We start from the raw sequence: 14,911 nt of genomic DNA, 5'->3' as shown, positions 1-14,911 counted from the left end.
AGCAAAATGGAACTGAATGTTGGACGGTTAAAAAGCAATATATTTATAAAATGAGCGTAAAATAAGGATGTTATGATAACTAATTGGAAATATAATGAAAGATATGATTTGAAATGAGATAACTCACTTAAAGATAGGATGAACCCTATTGATGAAAAGATAAAAGAATAGCACTTGGAATTATTTGGTCATATTCATGGACAAGCGTTTAATGTAGCGGTGAGAAGAGGTTTGACTCAAGTTGAGGAAATGAAAAAAGCAGAAGGAAGTTCAAAAATAACATTAATAAGAGTGGCAAAAAGATAGGATATATCAAATAAAAAAGTAACTAATAGTATTGACTCTAAATAAAATAAAATGAAAAAGCGAATATATATAGCTTACCCTAATTAATCTATTAAGGATTTATAGTCAACTCTAACAATTTGGGAATAAAACTTGGTTGTTATCGTAGGAGTGATATAGACATATAGTATTGATTACATTGAGTGCGTAACCTTCAAAATAATGTTTTTGAACCTCATTTCGTTTGCCTTTACTTCATAACTGCAACTAGGACTTTCTAACTTCAACCCAAATAGGTGGTCTAATGTCATCTAATAAATTCAGTCCAAATGAGAGAGATCTCTTCCTTGTAGTCCATACAAACTACCACTAAACAACATGACTATCTCGAACAGCCACATCAACATTTACCCTGATATAAAGAGGAGATGCTAAGCTTCTAAACTTTTGGGATCTAGATTAACAACCTCCCATGCTTTTCTATGGCCTTCATAGTTCATAAACTTTGTTCATTTCTATGGAGACTTTGTTTAGGTTTACTTGATATGGTGCTTTCAAATAGTCTGTTTCTCAGCATCCACAGCCCATCTCAAAGAACTCCAGTGAACAGAACAATAATTGCATTATTTTCAAATGGAATATTGAGGGCCGTAAAAGCATTTAGAATATTACTAATCTATTCACTTAGGGGGCGTTTGGTTCGTGGAAGACTAAATTACTTTCAGTTGTTAGATTCATGTCCTTGGAATCACATTCTAGCAATATAAGATTACAACGTTTGGTTCATTAATCACAATCACATTCCTATCGGGTTTCAAAACTGCAACATTTTTATACTTGTTTGGTTCATAACATTCTTATGAATAGTTCAAATTATATATATTGATTGAAAATCTTCCAAAAACCTCAAAAATTACAATAACCTAAGAAATGAACAAAAATAATCCTAAAACCTATCAAATGAAAAAAAAAAAAAAAAAAAACCCGTAAATTACCAAAAGGGTTGAAAATACCTTGAACTCTCCAAAATATCTTCAAAATATCCAAAATGAGCAAAATATTTAAAATGGCCAAAATACACTTAGAACTTCCAAAGTACCATTGAAATATCCAAAATACGAAACCTCCAAAATGACAAAAATAACTTACAAAATGACCAAAAGACCTTAAAAACACTATATATATATATATAAAGAATACCCAAAAAACACCTAAAATGATCAAAGTACACACTATACTTACAAAATGATCCAAATATCCAAGAAACTTCTAAATTAACCAAAATATATTTGAAATCTCTAAAATGACTAAAATATCTCGAATCCCTCTAAAATGACTAACAATTCCTTGAAAACTAAAAAACGACCAAAATACTACCAAAACATCTAAAATGACGAAAATACCCCTATAATCACCAAAATGCCATGAAATCTTCAAAATGACTAAACCTAAGAAGCCTCTAAAATGACCGCAATACCCTTGATATTTCTAAAATGATCAAAATACCCTTGAAATCTCCAAATGACCAAAATACCCTCGTCAAAATGCAAAAAATAACTAAAACACCTCCAAAACCACCATATTATTCAAAATACCCTAAAAACCTTCAAAATACTCTTAGAAGTTAAAAGCTCCGAGTCTACCCTTGGTAAGAAAGCATATTTTTATTAATGGAATGATTTTGCTTTGTAATCCTCTAGCAGTAAGTAGTTTAGGAAGGATTTGTGAGGATAGTAATTGTATCTGTTTTGTTCTTGGTTGCCTCGGTAGGATAGTAAAATCCTTCTAGTTAAAGAGGGAAAAAAATGAAATTGGGCTTAGCTAATGTTGGGCCTGAAGCAATTCTTAGCCTATGCTACGCCTGACAAGTGACAACTATTCTGAATAACTTAGTATTACGGTATGCGGCATGTGCGCTGGAATGGGGGCCCAACAATTGCAAATATGATATAAGCATTGCTCGAAAAGGTTCCATAATGTTGTTCGAGCCCAACAACCTCTAACTAAGCCATACCTGTAAGGTTCGTGGGTTTGACATTTTAGGCTTGTGATGGGCCAGCCCTGCCCGGCCTTGAAGTATTTGTTAAAACTTAACCCACAATTAACTTATTTGGCTTGTTTTTCTTAAGCTAAAATGCAAAATTGAATCTTTAACTTTTTTTAAATTTTATTTTAGTCCTCTAATTTTGATTTCGTTCATTTCAATCTTTTAAGTTTCAGATTTATTCAATTAAGGTCTTCCCGTTAACTTTTGTTAAAATTTTTTGATATAAAAAAATTTGGAAAATATTTTTCAATCATTAATTGAATTTTTTTAATCTAAAAAATTTGAAATTTTTTTATAAAATTGAAAAATTAACCATAACATATAACAAAATTTGATGGAAAATCCTTAATTGAATAAACTTGAAAGTTAGAGGACTGAAATGAGCAAAAGCAAAGTTAAAAGACTGAAATAAAATCTAAAGAAGCTTAGAGAGTCAGTTTTGCATTTTACCCTTTTTCTTATTATTATATTTTGATAAAAATATACTAAAGCATATTTATACTTTTAAAAAAATTTAATTGTATACAAGTGAAAAAAAGAAAAGAAAAAAGAAGCTAAAAGCTAAATGAAATAATAATTGGATAAAAACGGACAATAAAAAATTAAAAGGTCTGGTTTAATACCACTACTATCAGGGAAATTATAAAAAGTTGTTTAAAAAGTTTTTTTTTTCTTTTCACATAAAAAGTTTTTTAAAATGGTTCATAAACCAACACCGGATTTGTTAACTTTTTACAAGATTAAAAGTAGTAAGCTCAAGCCACATATCATTAGGAAAAATTGGTGGAATTCCATTATTTTCCATATGAAGGTTCTTGAAACGCCTTTGCATGCACTGATATTTTTTTTAAGGATTTTGCTAATGTGTGCCCTTAGAGCACACAATAATAAATTATTTTTGAAAATATTTTCTCAGAAATTGAAAAAATATTGATAGTTTTTTCAATTCTTGAGAAAATATTTCCAAAAATGAATGGTTTAATGTGTACTCTAAGAGCACACGTTAACCAGACCATTTTTTCAATTCAAGGCATGTGAAAGTTGCTGAAAGTGTGGAAAATAAATATGAAATTATATCCAAAGCACCAAAAGGAAATTGAAATACATGAAGCTGGAGGAATAAAGAAAATGGTCTCTGACTGTACCAAAACTATGAAGACAGTATCCCAACTTTGTTAGGGGTAATGGATGCTTGCCACTTGCCACTATACATATGTATTTATATTTATTTTACAAAAAACATCTCCATTACTATTAGAAAAGCTAAAGGGATATGGATAAGATACCACAAATAAACCACATTTTTTAGTATAAAATTGCTTGTCACGTAACATTTTCCACTTTTCTTTTTGTCCCATCAATGCAATTTCATGCATCAAGCGCCGTTTTTTTTTTTTATTCTGTTCACAATTTCACATAGTGGTTGGTACTGTTCGAGCCCATTTATTGGAATACATTATACATGCATGTATAAAGTGCAAACACTGCATGATACAAGAAAACTCATGTAAAATGTGAAAATTATTGTGAAAGTGTGTAGATTATGCGTACTATGTGTACATTAGAGAGTGTATGAAACAATAATTTTATTTATTTTAAACTATGAAATGAATTAATTTGAAATAAAGAGCATCCTTCCACACTAAGTTGAGGGTCGATCATAGAATGGTATATAAAACGTCACCTTAAACTAAAATAAAATGTTAAAGAATAAATGTCACTTGCTAGTCTTGTAGATATGTAATTGCCTGTGATTGATATTAGAGATCCTATTAATTTTCTTACATAAATTTACAAATTAATGTGTTGCTAATCGCATAAAAGTAATTCAGATATTTATTTATTATATATGTTGTTAAAATCCACTAATCACATTAATTTGTAAACTCTATGGGACAAAATTTTATAGTATAACTTTAGCATTTTTTAATTCTTTATACGAATAAATGTCTAGGTGGGTACTTGACCATAATTTAAATGAAATATAGATTGAATGTCCAATTAACTAGTCACATTGTGTTGTTCATCAAGCTCAAATAATTCTATCAATCGCAACATAGTAATTGCTTTTAAGTGATCAAGTAATTCCATGCAAACGCAGTTTATAAAAGCTGATGTGAACACGATGAAAACAATCAAAGGAGCAAATTAAGGCATATAATTCTCTATATGCATGAATAATGCAACGCCTACGTGGCTAGCTACTTTACCATATTTTAAATAAAATGTAGATTAAAAATGTCGAATTACTCACACTGTGAGAGATGTTCATCAAATTATGTACTCCAAGAGTTCTCTTAAAGGCTAAGCATAATGATTGCATGTAAGTGATTAAGAAAATCCGTGCAAAAGTGCAGCAAACGCAGTATGTAAAATTGCTAATGTGAACACAATGTCAATGAAAACATTTAAAAGGAGAAAACGCGGGTTTCTTAGACACAGAGAAGAGAACGCGTCAAGGAATAAAGCAAAAGAATCAAGGATAGCAAAAGCTCTGCTCTGTTACCTCTTCTTCATTACAATATGATCTTCAAATTTATCTCTGGGTCCCCAAAAGAACACAAACTAGCTAGATAGAGTATGAAATGGAGACCACCAGCTTCTTCTATTGGTCCCACGCGTTTCCACTAGCAAAAGTTTAATGTAAGCTCAAACTTTTATGAAATGGACAGGCAACCAACAAAGTAGCTTTACCAAGCCATGTATCTAACCATCTATATATAGTCTTAAATTTGAAGTAGTGGTTCACAGTTGGTAGTGAGAACTGAGAATTCGGATAATATATATATAATTTGAATCAATTTGTTGGTATCTTACTGGTGCAAATGGAATCCAGCATGTGGTTCGTTTTCGTTGTGATTTTAGTGATGAGTTCATGTGTACAAGGCCAATTGAAAGCCGGGTTTTATTCTTCTTTATGCCCAAGAGCTGAGGCCATAGTAAGGTCCACTGTTGAAGCACACTCCAACAAAGACCCCACGATTTTGGCTGGCTTGCTAAGGCTTCACTTCCATGACTGCTTTGTTCAGGTTTCTTTCATTCTTTTCTTCTATGCATGGCTGTTTGTAGTAGTTGATTTGCTATTTGACATATTTCGAAAGTACTAATAATTAGTTGAAATTAATATTGCACAGGGCTGTGATGGTTCGGTGTTGATTACGGGGTCTTCTACTGAGATGAATGCACCCCCAAACCTTGGCTTAAGAGGGTTTGATGTAATTGATGATGCAAAATCACAACTAGAGCCCTTGTGCCCTGGGGTGGTTTCATGTGCCGATATACTAGCACTGGCTGCTCGTGATGCTGTGGACTCGGTACATATATTAAATCTCTCTTTCACTAATAACACTTGCACACACACTCATATATGACACATATATGGTACGTATAAATCTAACTTGTGTACTTATAATATATTGCTATATATCAGAGTGATGGTCCAAGTTGGCCAGTGCCTACTGGAAGAAGAGATGGCAGGGTGTCTTCGGCTTCCGAAGTCTCAAATAACTTACCTTCTCCTCTTGAATCCGTGGCTACCCACAGGAAAAAATTTGCTGCTAAAGGCCTTGACGATAATGATCTTGTCACGTTAGTTGGTATACCCTCTAGATGATAATTATATCAGACATCTTGTATATAAATATTATTTCTCTTATAGAACATGTATAGGTTCCACCAAGAAAGCATCGACGGGCTACAGGGGTGCCGCACCGGCGTTTGACGAGGCCCGACGCAGGGTGCGGTTGCCCGTGCGTTGGTGCTTTTTTTTTTTTTTTTTTTTTCTCGTGCCAATTCACGCCAACTCAAGCCGATTCATGTCGATTTGGGCCGAATCGCACCAATTCGAGTCGAATCAGTTCGTATCGGCCGGCCGGTTCAGCCAATACTGACTTTGAATCAAGCCGAAATTCAAGTAAAAATTATTAAAAAAAAAAAAGAAAAAAAGAGTGCAAAAACATCTTTAAACAAAAAAAAAAAAAAAAAAAAAAAAAAAACTCTAAAACCATGACTGCCTCCTTGCCTCTCTGCTCTCTGCCTCTCTCTGCTCTATTCTCTTAGCTTTCTTCCTTCCTCATTGTATTCTAATTTCAATGTTTTAGTTTCAAACTTGTGGATTGTATTTAATTTATAAACATCATGTTTTAGTTATCATCTATTATTGCTCTTAAATTTGGTATATGTTTATATAATGTGAAAAAGTCTGCTTAGCAATATATAAAAAAATATAAATAAAAATATTTTTATTAATTTTTTAATCGCTGCACCTAACCCTGCACCCGAATCCAAAAACGCACCCATATTTCATATGATTCCACACAATTGTCATACAACATATTGTAAAAGAAATGATATATATGCTGAATATACAAGTATCATCTCCTCTGTAACAAGTAGATACTGACTTAAACGCTACATTAATTGTTACATATAAATTGTGTGACATGCATATTTTAATCATGGGGCATTTGTGTGTGCAGGGGGACATACCATAGGCCAAACAGACTGTTTGTTCTTCAGATACCGTTTATACAATTTCACAGCCACAGGCAACTCTGATCCCACAATAAACCCATCATTTTTGTCACAGCTCCAAGCTCTTTGTCCAAAAGACGGCGATGGCTCAAAACGCATTGCGTTAGATAAAGATAGCCAGACCAAGTTTGACGTGAGTTTCTTCAAGAATGTACGTGATGGTAATGCAGTTCTAGAGTCGGATCAGAGGCTATGGGGAGACGCTACAACGCGAACCATCGTGCAAAACTATGCTGGAAGCATTAGGGGATTGCTGGGCTTAAGATTTGACATTGAGTTTCCAAAAGCTATGATCAAAATGAGTAGCGTTGAGGTGAAGACCGGTACACAAGGAGAGATTAGAAAAGTTTGTTCAAAGTTTAATTGATAAACCCCAATGTGTTAAACTTAATTAAACAATTCCCTAGATTTTTATAGTTTTCTTGGAATCAAACTCACTTATTAAAAAAAATATATATATAGTACATATATATTTACTACCTTTCTAGATAGCTAGGTTTGAGCATGTAACAAGGTATATATATTCATGTAAACGATTGTTAAATATTAATAAAGTTTTTTTTTTTTTTTTTTTTTTAGTATGTCAATATGTTCTTGTTTGGGGGAAACACCGAACACTGGGTAAAAAATAATCGTAAAATCGTAAAAAGGAGAGGAGACTATCAAAATTAATTGCAAAAATTGTCCAAAACGTCGCCTGAGAGATTCGAACTCTCGCGGGGAAACCCCATGTACTTAGCAGGCACACGCCTTAACCACTCGGCCAAAGCGACTTTCGATGGCAGTAGCTTGTCATATGAGATACTTATCGTTTAATTATAGTATTCACAAATTACGTCCTCAAATCATACTCACATGGATTATGCTTATCATTATGCCAAAATTAATTATTTCTCCGTTGCCTTTAGAGATAACTATCACATCCATCTCCCAGTAAGGTTGTGGGATTGAATCCCTTCATAATATTTATTTATACTAGTTTCATCACACGTGGGATGAGACTTTTTTTTTTTTTTTTTTTAGTTTAGTATTATAATTTTTCATTCATCTCAATTTGAGCCATTTCTTTCTTTTATCTAATTAAACCACACACATAGTGATTTTTATTTCAAATATAGAAAAGACATTCATTAAAATGAAAAAAAAAAAAGACAATACAAACAGATGTAAAGAGAAAACAACTCAGAAAGTTTTGATTACTAAGAAGGTTTGATTGTTTAAAATTTACCCATTTCTTTTCCTTCCTGAACAACATGTAGGAAATTTAGACTTTTGTGACTTCCCTTCTTTCTTATTGTTCCCTTCGCTGTGCCTATCTTTTGTAAAAAATAGAATAGTATATGTACATCCTTTCATTGTCTAAAACGGATATAATAACAATCTTGTTATCTTTACTTTTGTTCTTATTTAAATTTAGATTAAGGGTTTGGTTTACCTCCAGTACTTTTTAAAAATGAATCTCTTTTTATTTTAATGAGAAACTGCCACATCACCTACTAACTAAACAAAAGGTGAGGATTAAACACACTACCACTTGCCATTGTATATTTAAAACAAAAGAACATGTTCAATTAAAAAAGTATTGGAGGTAAGTCAAACTCGTTTCGGTTAGTCAAACTCGTTTCGGTTAATGAGTGCTCTTAGGACTATTTGTTAATGAATCATTTAAAAAAAAATTGATAGCATTTTATAAGAAATATTTTTTAAAAAAATTATTAGGAAAATCAGTTACTTTTTTCTTTTTCCAAAAAAAGTTACTAAAAATATTTTCTAAACAAATTTTCATAGCTTTAGAGCATCCTTTGAAAAAAATCATTTTTATAAATTATTTATATTTATTGGTGCGAAGACCGCATCATTATACTCTACAAAAGTATATAATAATTTTTCCTTATTTTATGGTTCTACTTAAATAACTTTTGTACATTAGTTCGGCATCATAAACAATCACATTATTTGTCCAAGGCATGACCAAGGTTTTGTTTAATATTCAAACAAGTAACTAAGAATATTAATTTACTCAAGGTATGTGATCCGAAGAACCAAGTATGACCAAGGTTCTGTTCAATATTTAAACAAGTAATTAAGAATATTAATTTATCCTAGGTATATGGTCCAAGGAACCAGGCATGACCAATGTTTTGTTTAATATTCAAACAAGTAACTAAAAATATTAATTTATCTAAGGCATGTGATCTGAGGAACCAGGCATGACCAATATTCAAACAAGTAACTAAGAATATTAATTTACCCAAGGTATGTGGTTCGAGGAACCAGGCATGACCAATGTTTCGTTTAATATTCAAACAAGTAACTAAGAATATTAATTTACCCAAGGTATGTGGTCCGAGGAACCATGCATAACCAAGGTTCTGTTTAATATTCAAACAAGTAACTAAGAATATTAATTTACCCAAGGTATGTGGTCTGAGGAACCAGGCATGACTAAAGTTCTGTTTAATATTCAAACAAGTAACAGAGAGGACACATAACTTTAACAAAAACACGGAAGATTTGCCTTTCATTAATAATAATATATTCGCAGGTTATTTACATTCTAGGGGCGTGGCACAACATTTTCGTCCATATCTTTTAGGAAGAATGCACATATACTAGCTACCGAGGTAATATGGTATGGCCATTCCCAATTGGGTCCTAACTTTCCCTACGCTGGATTTTTTGTAGTACTCATAACCTTTCTCAATACCAGGTCCCCAGGGGCTAATGGTCTTAACTTCACACTGGAGTCATACTCTAAAAAAGTATTTAATAATTTTTCCTTATTTTATGGTTCTACTTAAATAACTTTTGTACATTAGTTTGGCATCATAAACAATCACATTATTTGTCCAAGGCATGACCAAGGTTTTGTTCAATATTCAAACAAGTAACTAAGAATATTAATTTACTCAAGGTAAGTGATCCGAGGAACTAAGCATGTCTAAGGTTTTGTTCAATATTTAAACAAGTAATTAAGAATATTAATTTATCCTAGGTATATGGCCCAAGAAACCAATCATGACTAATGTTTTGTTTAATATTCAAACAAGTAACTAATAATATTAATTTACCCAAGGTATGCGGTCCGAGAAACCAGACATAACCAATGTTCTGTTTAATATTCAAACAAGTAATTAAGAATATTAATTTACCCAAGGTATGTGGTCCAAGGAACCAAGCATGATCAAGGTTCTGTTTAATATTCAAACAAGTAACTAAGCATATTAATTTACCCAAAGTAAGTGGTCCGAAAAACCAGGCATGACCAAGGTTCTGTTTAATATTCAAACAAGTAATAGAAATGACACATAACTTTAACAAAAACAGGGCAGATTTGCCTTTCATTAATAATCATACATTTGTAGGTTATTTACATTCCAGGGGCATGGTACAACATTTTCGTCCATATCTTTTAGGAAGAATGCACCTATACCAGCTACCGAGGTGATACGGTATGACCCTTCCCAATTGGGCCCTAACTTTCCCCACGCTGGGTTTTTTGTAGTACTCATAACCTTTCTCAATACCAGGTCCCCAAGGGTTAATGATCTTAATTTCATGCAGGAGTCATACCCTTGTTTGAGCTTCTGCTGATCGTATGCCAGTTGAACCATAACATTTTCTCTTCGTTCTTCAACCAAATCCAGGCTCTTTCCCAATAGGTTGTCATTGCTGACTGGAGTGAATAAGCTTGTCCTTAGCGTTGGAAATCCAATCTCAAGAGGAATCACAACCTTAGCTCCATATGTCATTGAAAATAGAGTCTCCCCTATTGACCTACGAGGGGTAGTCCGATAAGTCCAAAGAACGTGTGGCAGCTCTTCCACCCATTTACCCTTTGAATTATCCAGCCTCTTCTTGAGTCCACTCACTATGACCTTATTGACAGCCTCGGTCTATCCATTCCTCTGTGGATAAGCCGAGGTGAAATACTTATTCTTAATGCCCAAATCACAACAGTACCTCTTGAAGGTTTTGCTATCGAATTAAAGACCATTGTCTGAGATAAGGGTGTGAAGGATCCCAAACCGAGTGACAATATTTTTCCACACAAATCTCTTGGCTTTCACATCTCGGATATTTGACAGGGGCTTAGTTTCAACCCACTTGGTGAAGTAATCAGTGTCGACTAACAGCCACCTCCTATTTCCTACCTCTTTAGGGAAGGGTCCCACAATGTCCAAGTCCCACTGAGCAAAAGGCCAAGGGCTAGATAAAGGATTGAGGACACCCCCTGGTTGATGAATATTTGGGGCATATCTCTGACATTGGTCACACTTCTTCACGTATTCCTGTGCGTCCTTTTGCATATTTGGCCATCAATACCCTTGGGTAAAGGCTCTGTGAGACAATGACCTGCTCCCTGTATGACTTCCACAAATCCCTTTGTGTAGCTCCTCTAAGAGTGAGTCCACTGCCTCAGGATGAATGCATAGCAAATACGGCCCAGAAAAGGAGCGCTTGTATAACTTTTAATCTTCAGACAACCACAACCAAAGAGCTTTTCTTCGCACTTTATCAGCCTTCCTCTTCTCCTCGAGCAAAATGTCATCTCTAAGAAATAGCACAATAGGATCCATCCAACTAGGCCCTACCCTGATTTGGTGAATAAGGACCCTCTACTTTCTCATCTCAGTAGGCTTGCATAGATCTTCAACCAGGATACCCGAGGTAAACTATGCGCCGAGGAGGTTGCAAGGGTGGAAAGAAAGTCAGCATGCATGTTTCTGCTCCTTGGGATTTGTTGTAAGGAGAAAGATTCAAACCTTGATTGCAAGTGCCTAACTTGACTCAAATAGTCCTGCATTCTCATGTCCCTGACTTCCAGTTCTCGCTTTACTTGGCCTACAACCAACCTTGAATCTAAAAATATCTCCACTGTTCTTCCTCCCATTTTTTGAACCATAGCCATTCCCACCAACAAAACCTCGTACTCAGCTCCATTGTTTGTGGCCGAGAAACCCTGCCTTAAGGATTTCTCAATGATGATCCTTTCAGGAGATACTACAACTAGCCCCACTTCTGATCTCCTTTGATTTGCTGCACCATCGACATACACCTTCCAAGATAGAGGTCATGCAAGGAGATTATCCCAACTGATTTTCCATCCATATTCGACCTTTCACCATTTTCTTCTAGGGAAGGCTCGGCAAACTTAGCCACTAAATCTGCAAGGACTTGACAGTTTATACTTGATATTGAAAGCTCCTAGAATCGTTCCCCATTTTGCAATCCTCGCTGTGTATTCAGCTTTCCGAAGCAGTGATCAAAGAGGGAGTTGGGTTAGAACCACAATAGTGTGAGCTTGGAAGTAATGTGGGAGCTTCCATGTAGCATGTACTACTACCAAGATGGCCTTCTCTAAGGGTAATAGTGAACATCTGCCTCATGTAGTGATTTGCTCACATAATAAACTGGTCTCTGTACCCCATCATCAACCCGTATCAGCACCAGACTTACCGCGTGTGAGGCCACAACAATGTAGGCAAATAGAACTTCCTCCTCCTCGGGCTTGGACATAATAGGTGGCCAAGAAAGATATTCCTTCAATCGCTGGAAGGCCAAGGAACATTCCTCTTTCCATTCAAATTCCTTCTACTTATGTAATAATTGGAAGAAAGGCCTACACCTATCTGCTGACCGAGAAATGAATCAGTTTAAAGCGGCAGTCATTCCTGTAAACTTCTGGACCTCTTTGGAATTTCGAGGAAGCTGCAGGTTGTTAATTGCTCTAATCTGATTAAGGTCAACTTCAATTCCACGGTGGGTAACCATATAACTCAGATTCTTGCCAGAGCCTACGCCAAAAGAACACTTAGCGGCATTAAGGCGCAATTTGTGTTTCCTCAGTATCTCGAAGATATTCCCGAGGTCATCTATATGCTCAGACTCTGTTTTACTCTTTACCACCATATCATCTATATACACCTCAATATTTTTGCCCAACTGAGGTTCAAACATCCTGATCATCATCCTCTAGTAGGTAGACCCTACATTTTTCAATCCAACGGGCATCACTTTGTAGTGGTAATTCCTAGTGGGTGTAAGAAAGTAGTCTTTTCCTGATCGTCTAGAGATAACAATATCTGTGATAGCACTGAAAGGCGTCCAAAAAGCTCATCCGAGGATGGCCTACAGTTGCGTCCACTAATTGATCTATTCGAGGTAGGGGGAAAGCGTGCTTTGGGTAGACCTTATTTAAATCTGTAAAGTCTACACATACTCGCAACTTCCCAGATTTCTTTTTCACCACCACTGTGTTGACCAGCCATTCGAGGTAAAATACCTCTTTTATGGCCCCAGCCTACTTGAGCTTGAGTACTTCTCCCTTGACAACGTTAGAATGTTCCCTAGATGAGCGTCGAGGTGGTTGCTTCTTGGGGACGGCAAATGGATTAACGTTTAAACGATGACAAATGAAATTTGGATCCACCCCAGGGGCTTCGTAGGCGCTCCACGCGAATATGTCAATATTTTTTCTAAGAAAATCTATTAGCTTTTGTCTCTCCCGAGGAGACAGCTGAATTTCAACCTAAAAGAATTTCTCCTCATCGTCGCCAATAACAACTCTTTCTAGTTACTCGCACTTTGCCCCTTCTACCTCTACCTCCGCGGACAACACTGGCACCTTTGATTGCTATCGTCCCGCCCTATAGAGGTTGAGGACTCACCTCTAGTCTGATGTCTAATCACGGCCACCATGCATTGCCTGGCCATAAATTGGCTCCCCACCAGCTTCTCAATCGGATCCCCAGATGGATACTTTACCTTCAGGTGCAGGGTGGAAGGTACGGCTCCCATGGCGTAAAGCCAAGGCCTTACCACAATAGCAATGTTGGGGTAGTAGGCATCTACCACGATGAAGTTCACCTTCACAACCTCTGTCCCTGTCTGAACGGGTAGTCGAATTTGGCCTTTCTGAAAGACAATCTTCCCATCAAACCCTATTAGAGGGGAATCATAGCAGGTCAGTGTTGGGACGTGTGCCCTTAAATCCTATTGTATGATCTCATCTATAACATTATGTATGACTTAATGTTAAGATTAATAAAATTGTTTTATTATTATTTAAAATAATATTAACATGAATATTTAGACATTATTATATAGTTTATGAGATGTATAGTATGTGATTTATGTGAAAAGTCACAAAAGATATAAATCACAAGTTCTTTGTAAACTCAGAATTATAGTTCGTAGTCAGTGATGAAATTAGGCATTTTATCTAGTGAAGACTATAACATATCAACTAAGATAATTTGTCTTGATCATAGAAGTGTAGACTTCTAGTTGGTATGTTGATATGTTTTAAGAGTTAAGATATATTGAACTGGACCACTGTGAGATTTATTATTCTCCTAACGACTGTCAAATGAATAGTAAATCTCACGACTTCTATTTGCATGAACTCTTAATCCTGAGAGAATAATGGACCTGATCATAAGGTGTAGGTTGCTTTGATATATCAAGAGTGAGATTTAAAATCACAATCAAAACCTCAGTATTTTAGGCAGCCACATTTAGTGTTAATGGAACATATATTCTCAAGATGGAATTTATAATCTCTTAACGGAGATATAAAATATTCTCTTGAAATAAGTTTAATGGGTTTGGTTATTCAAAGTGTTAGGCCTAACCACTTTAATAAGGAGATACTAAAGTATATATTTACGAAATTGGATTTCATAAATATATGATGAATAACTTAAAGGATTAAACTGGGTACTTAAGGATTAAGATGTAGCAATCTTTAATGTAGCAGTCTACATTCATGACTTTGTATTACTATGAATATTTTATAAAGGGGTTGCATGTATAATAAAATTTTGGGATATAATTTATTAATAAGGCCTAGAGTGCAATTATATTTATATAGTGATATTAAATATAATTAATGGTAACTTTGGACTTGTCAAGGGTTGACAGAAAAGTCCAAGACCCATTGGAGCTAGTGTCTTATTTGTCCCTTTTGGTCCCACTCCAAGCCACACACTAAAACCCAATTAGAAAGGCCCAAGAGGCTAGCCCAAATAGATAATCAGTTAG

At 34.9% G+C, this 14,911-nt stretch overlaps 1 protein-coding gene and 1 non-coding gene across 2 annotated transcripts; one reads left to right on the top strand and one right to left on the bottom strand.

Moving 5' to 3' along the window:
- Positions 1-5,079: 5,079 nt before the first annotated feature.
- LOC142621725 (peroxidase 25-like) lies at positions 5,080-7,429 on the top strand. Its single transcript, XM_075795074.1, has 4 exons — positions 5,080-5,361; positions 5,467-5,646; positions 5,763-5,928; positions 6,811-7,429. The coding sequence occupies exons 1-4, from the start codon at positions 5,158-5,160 to the stop codon at positions 7,230-7,232; spliced, it is 972 nt and encodes a 323-aa protein (XP_075651189.1). The 5' UTR covers positions 5,080-5,157; the 3' UTR covers positions 7,233-7,429.
- A 127-nt stretch (positions 7,430-7,556) lies between these two features.
- On the bottom strand, positions 7,557-7,638 carry TRNAS-GCU (transfer RNA serine (anticodon GCU)). The gene has a single exon. It is a non-coding gene; the product is annotated as a tRNA-Ser (tRNA).
- Between the last annotated feature and the right edge of the window lie 7,273 nt (positions 7,639-14,911).

Source organism: Castanea sativa, chromosome 1 (assembly GCF_040712315.1).
Source record: "Castanea sativa cultivar Marrone di Chiusa Pesio chromosome 1, ASM4071231v1".
In the NCBI taxonomy this organism is placed as follows: Eukaryota; Viridiplantae; Streptophyta; class Magnoliopsida; order Fagales; family Fagaceae; genus Castanea; species Castanea sativa.
The sequence above is the reverse complement of the archived record's forward strand: the minus strand, read 5'-3'. Positions and strand labels throughout refer to the sequence as shown.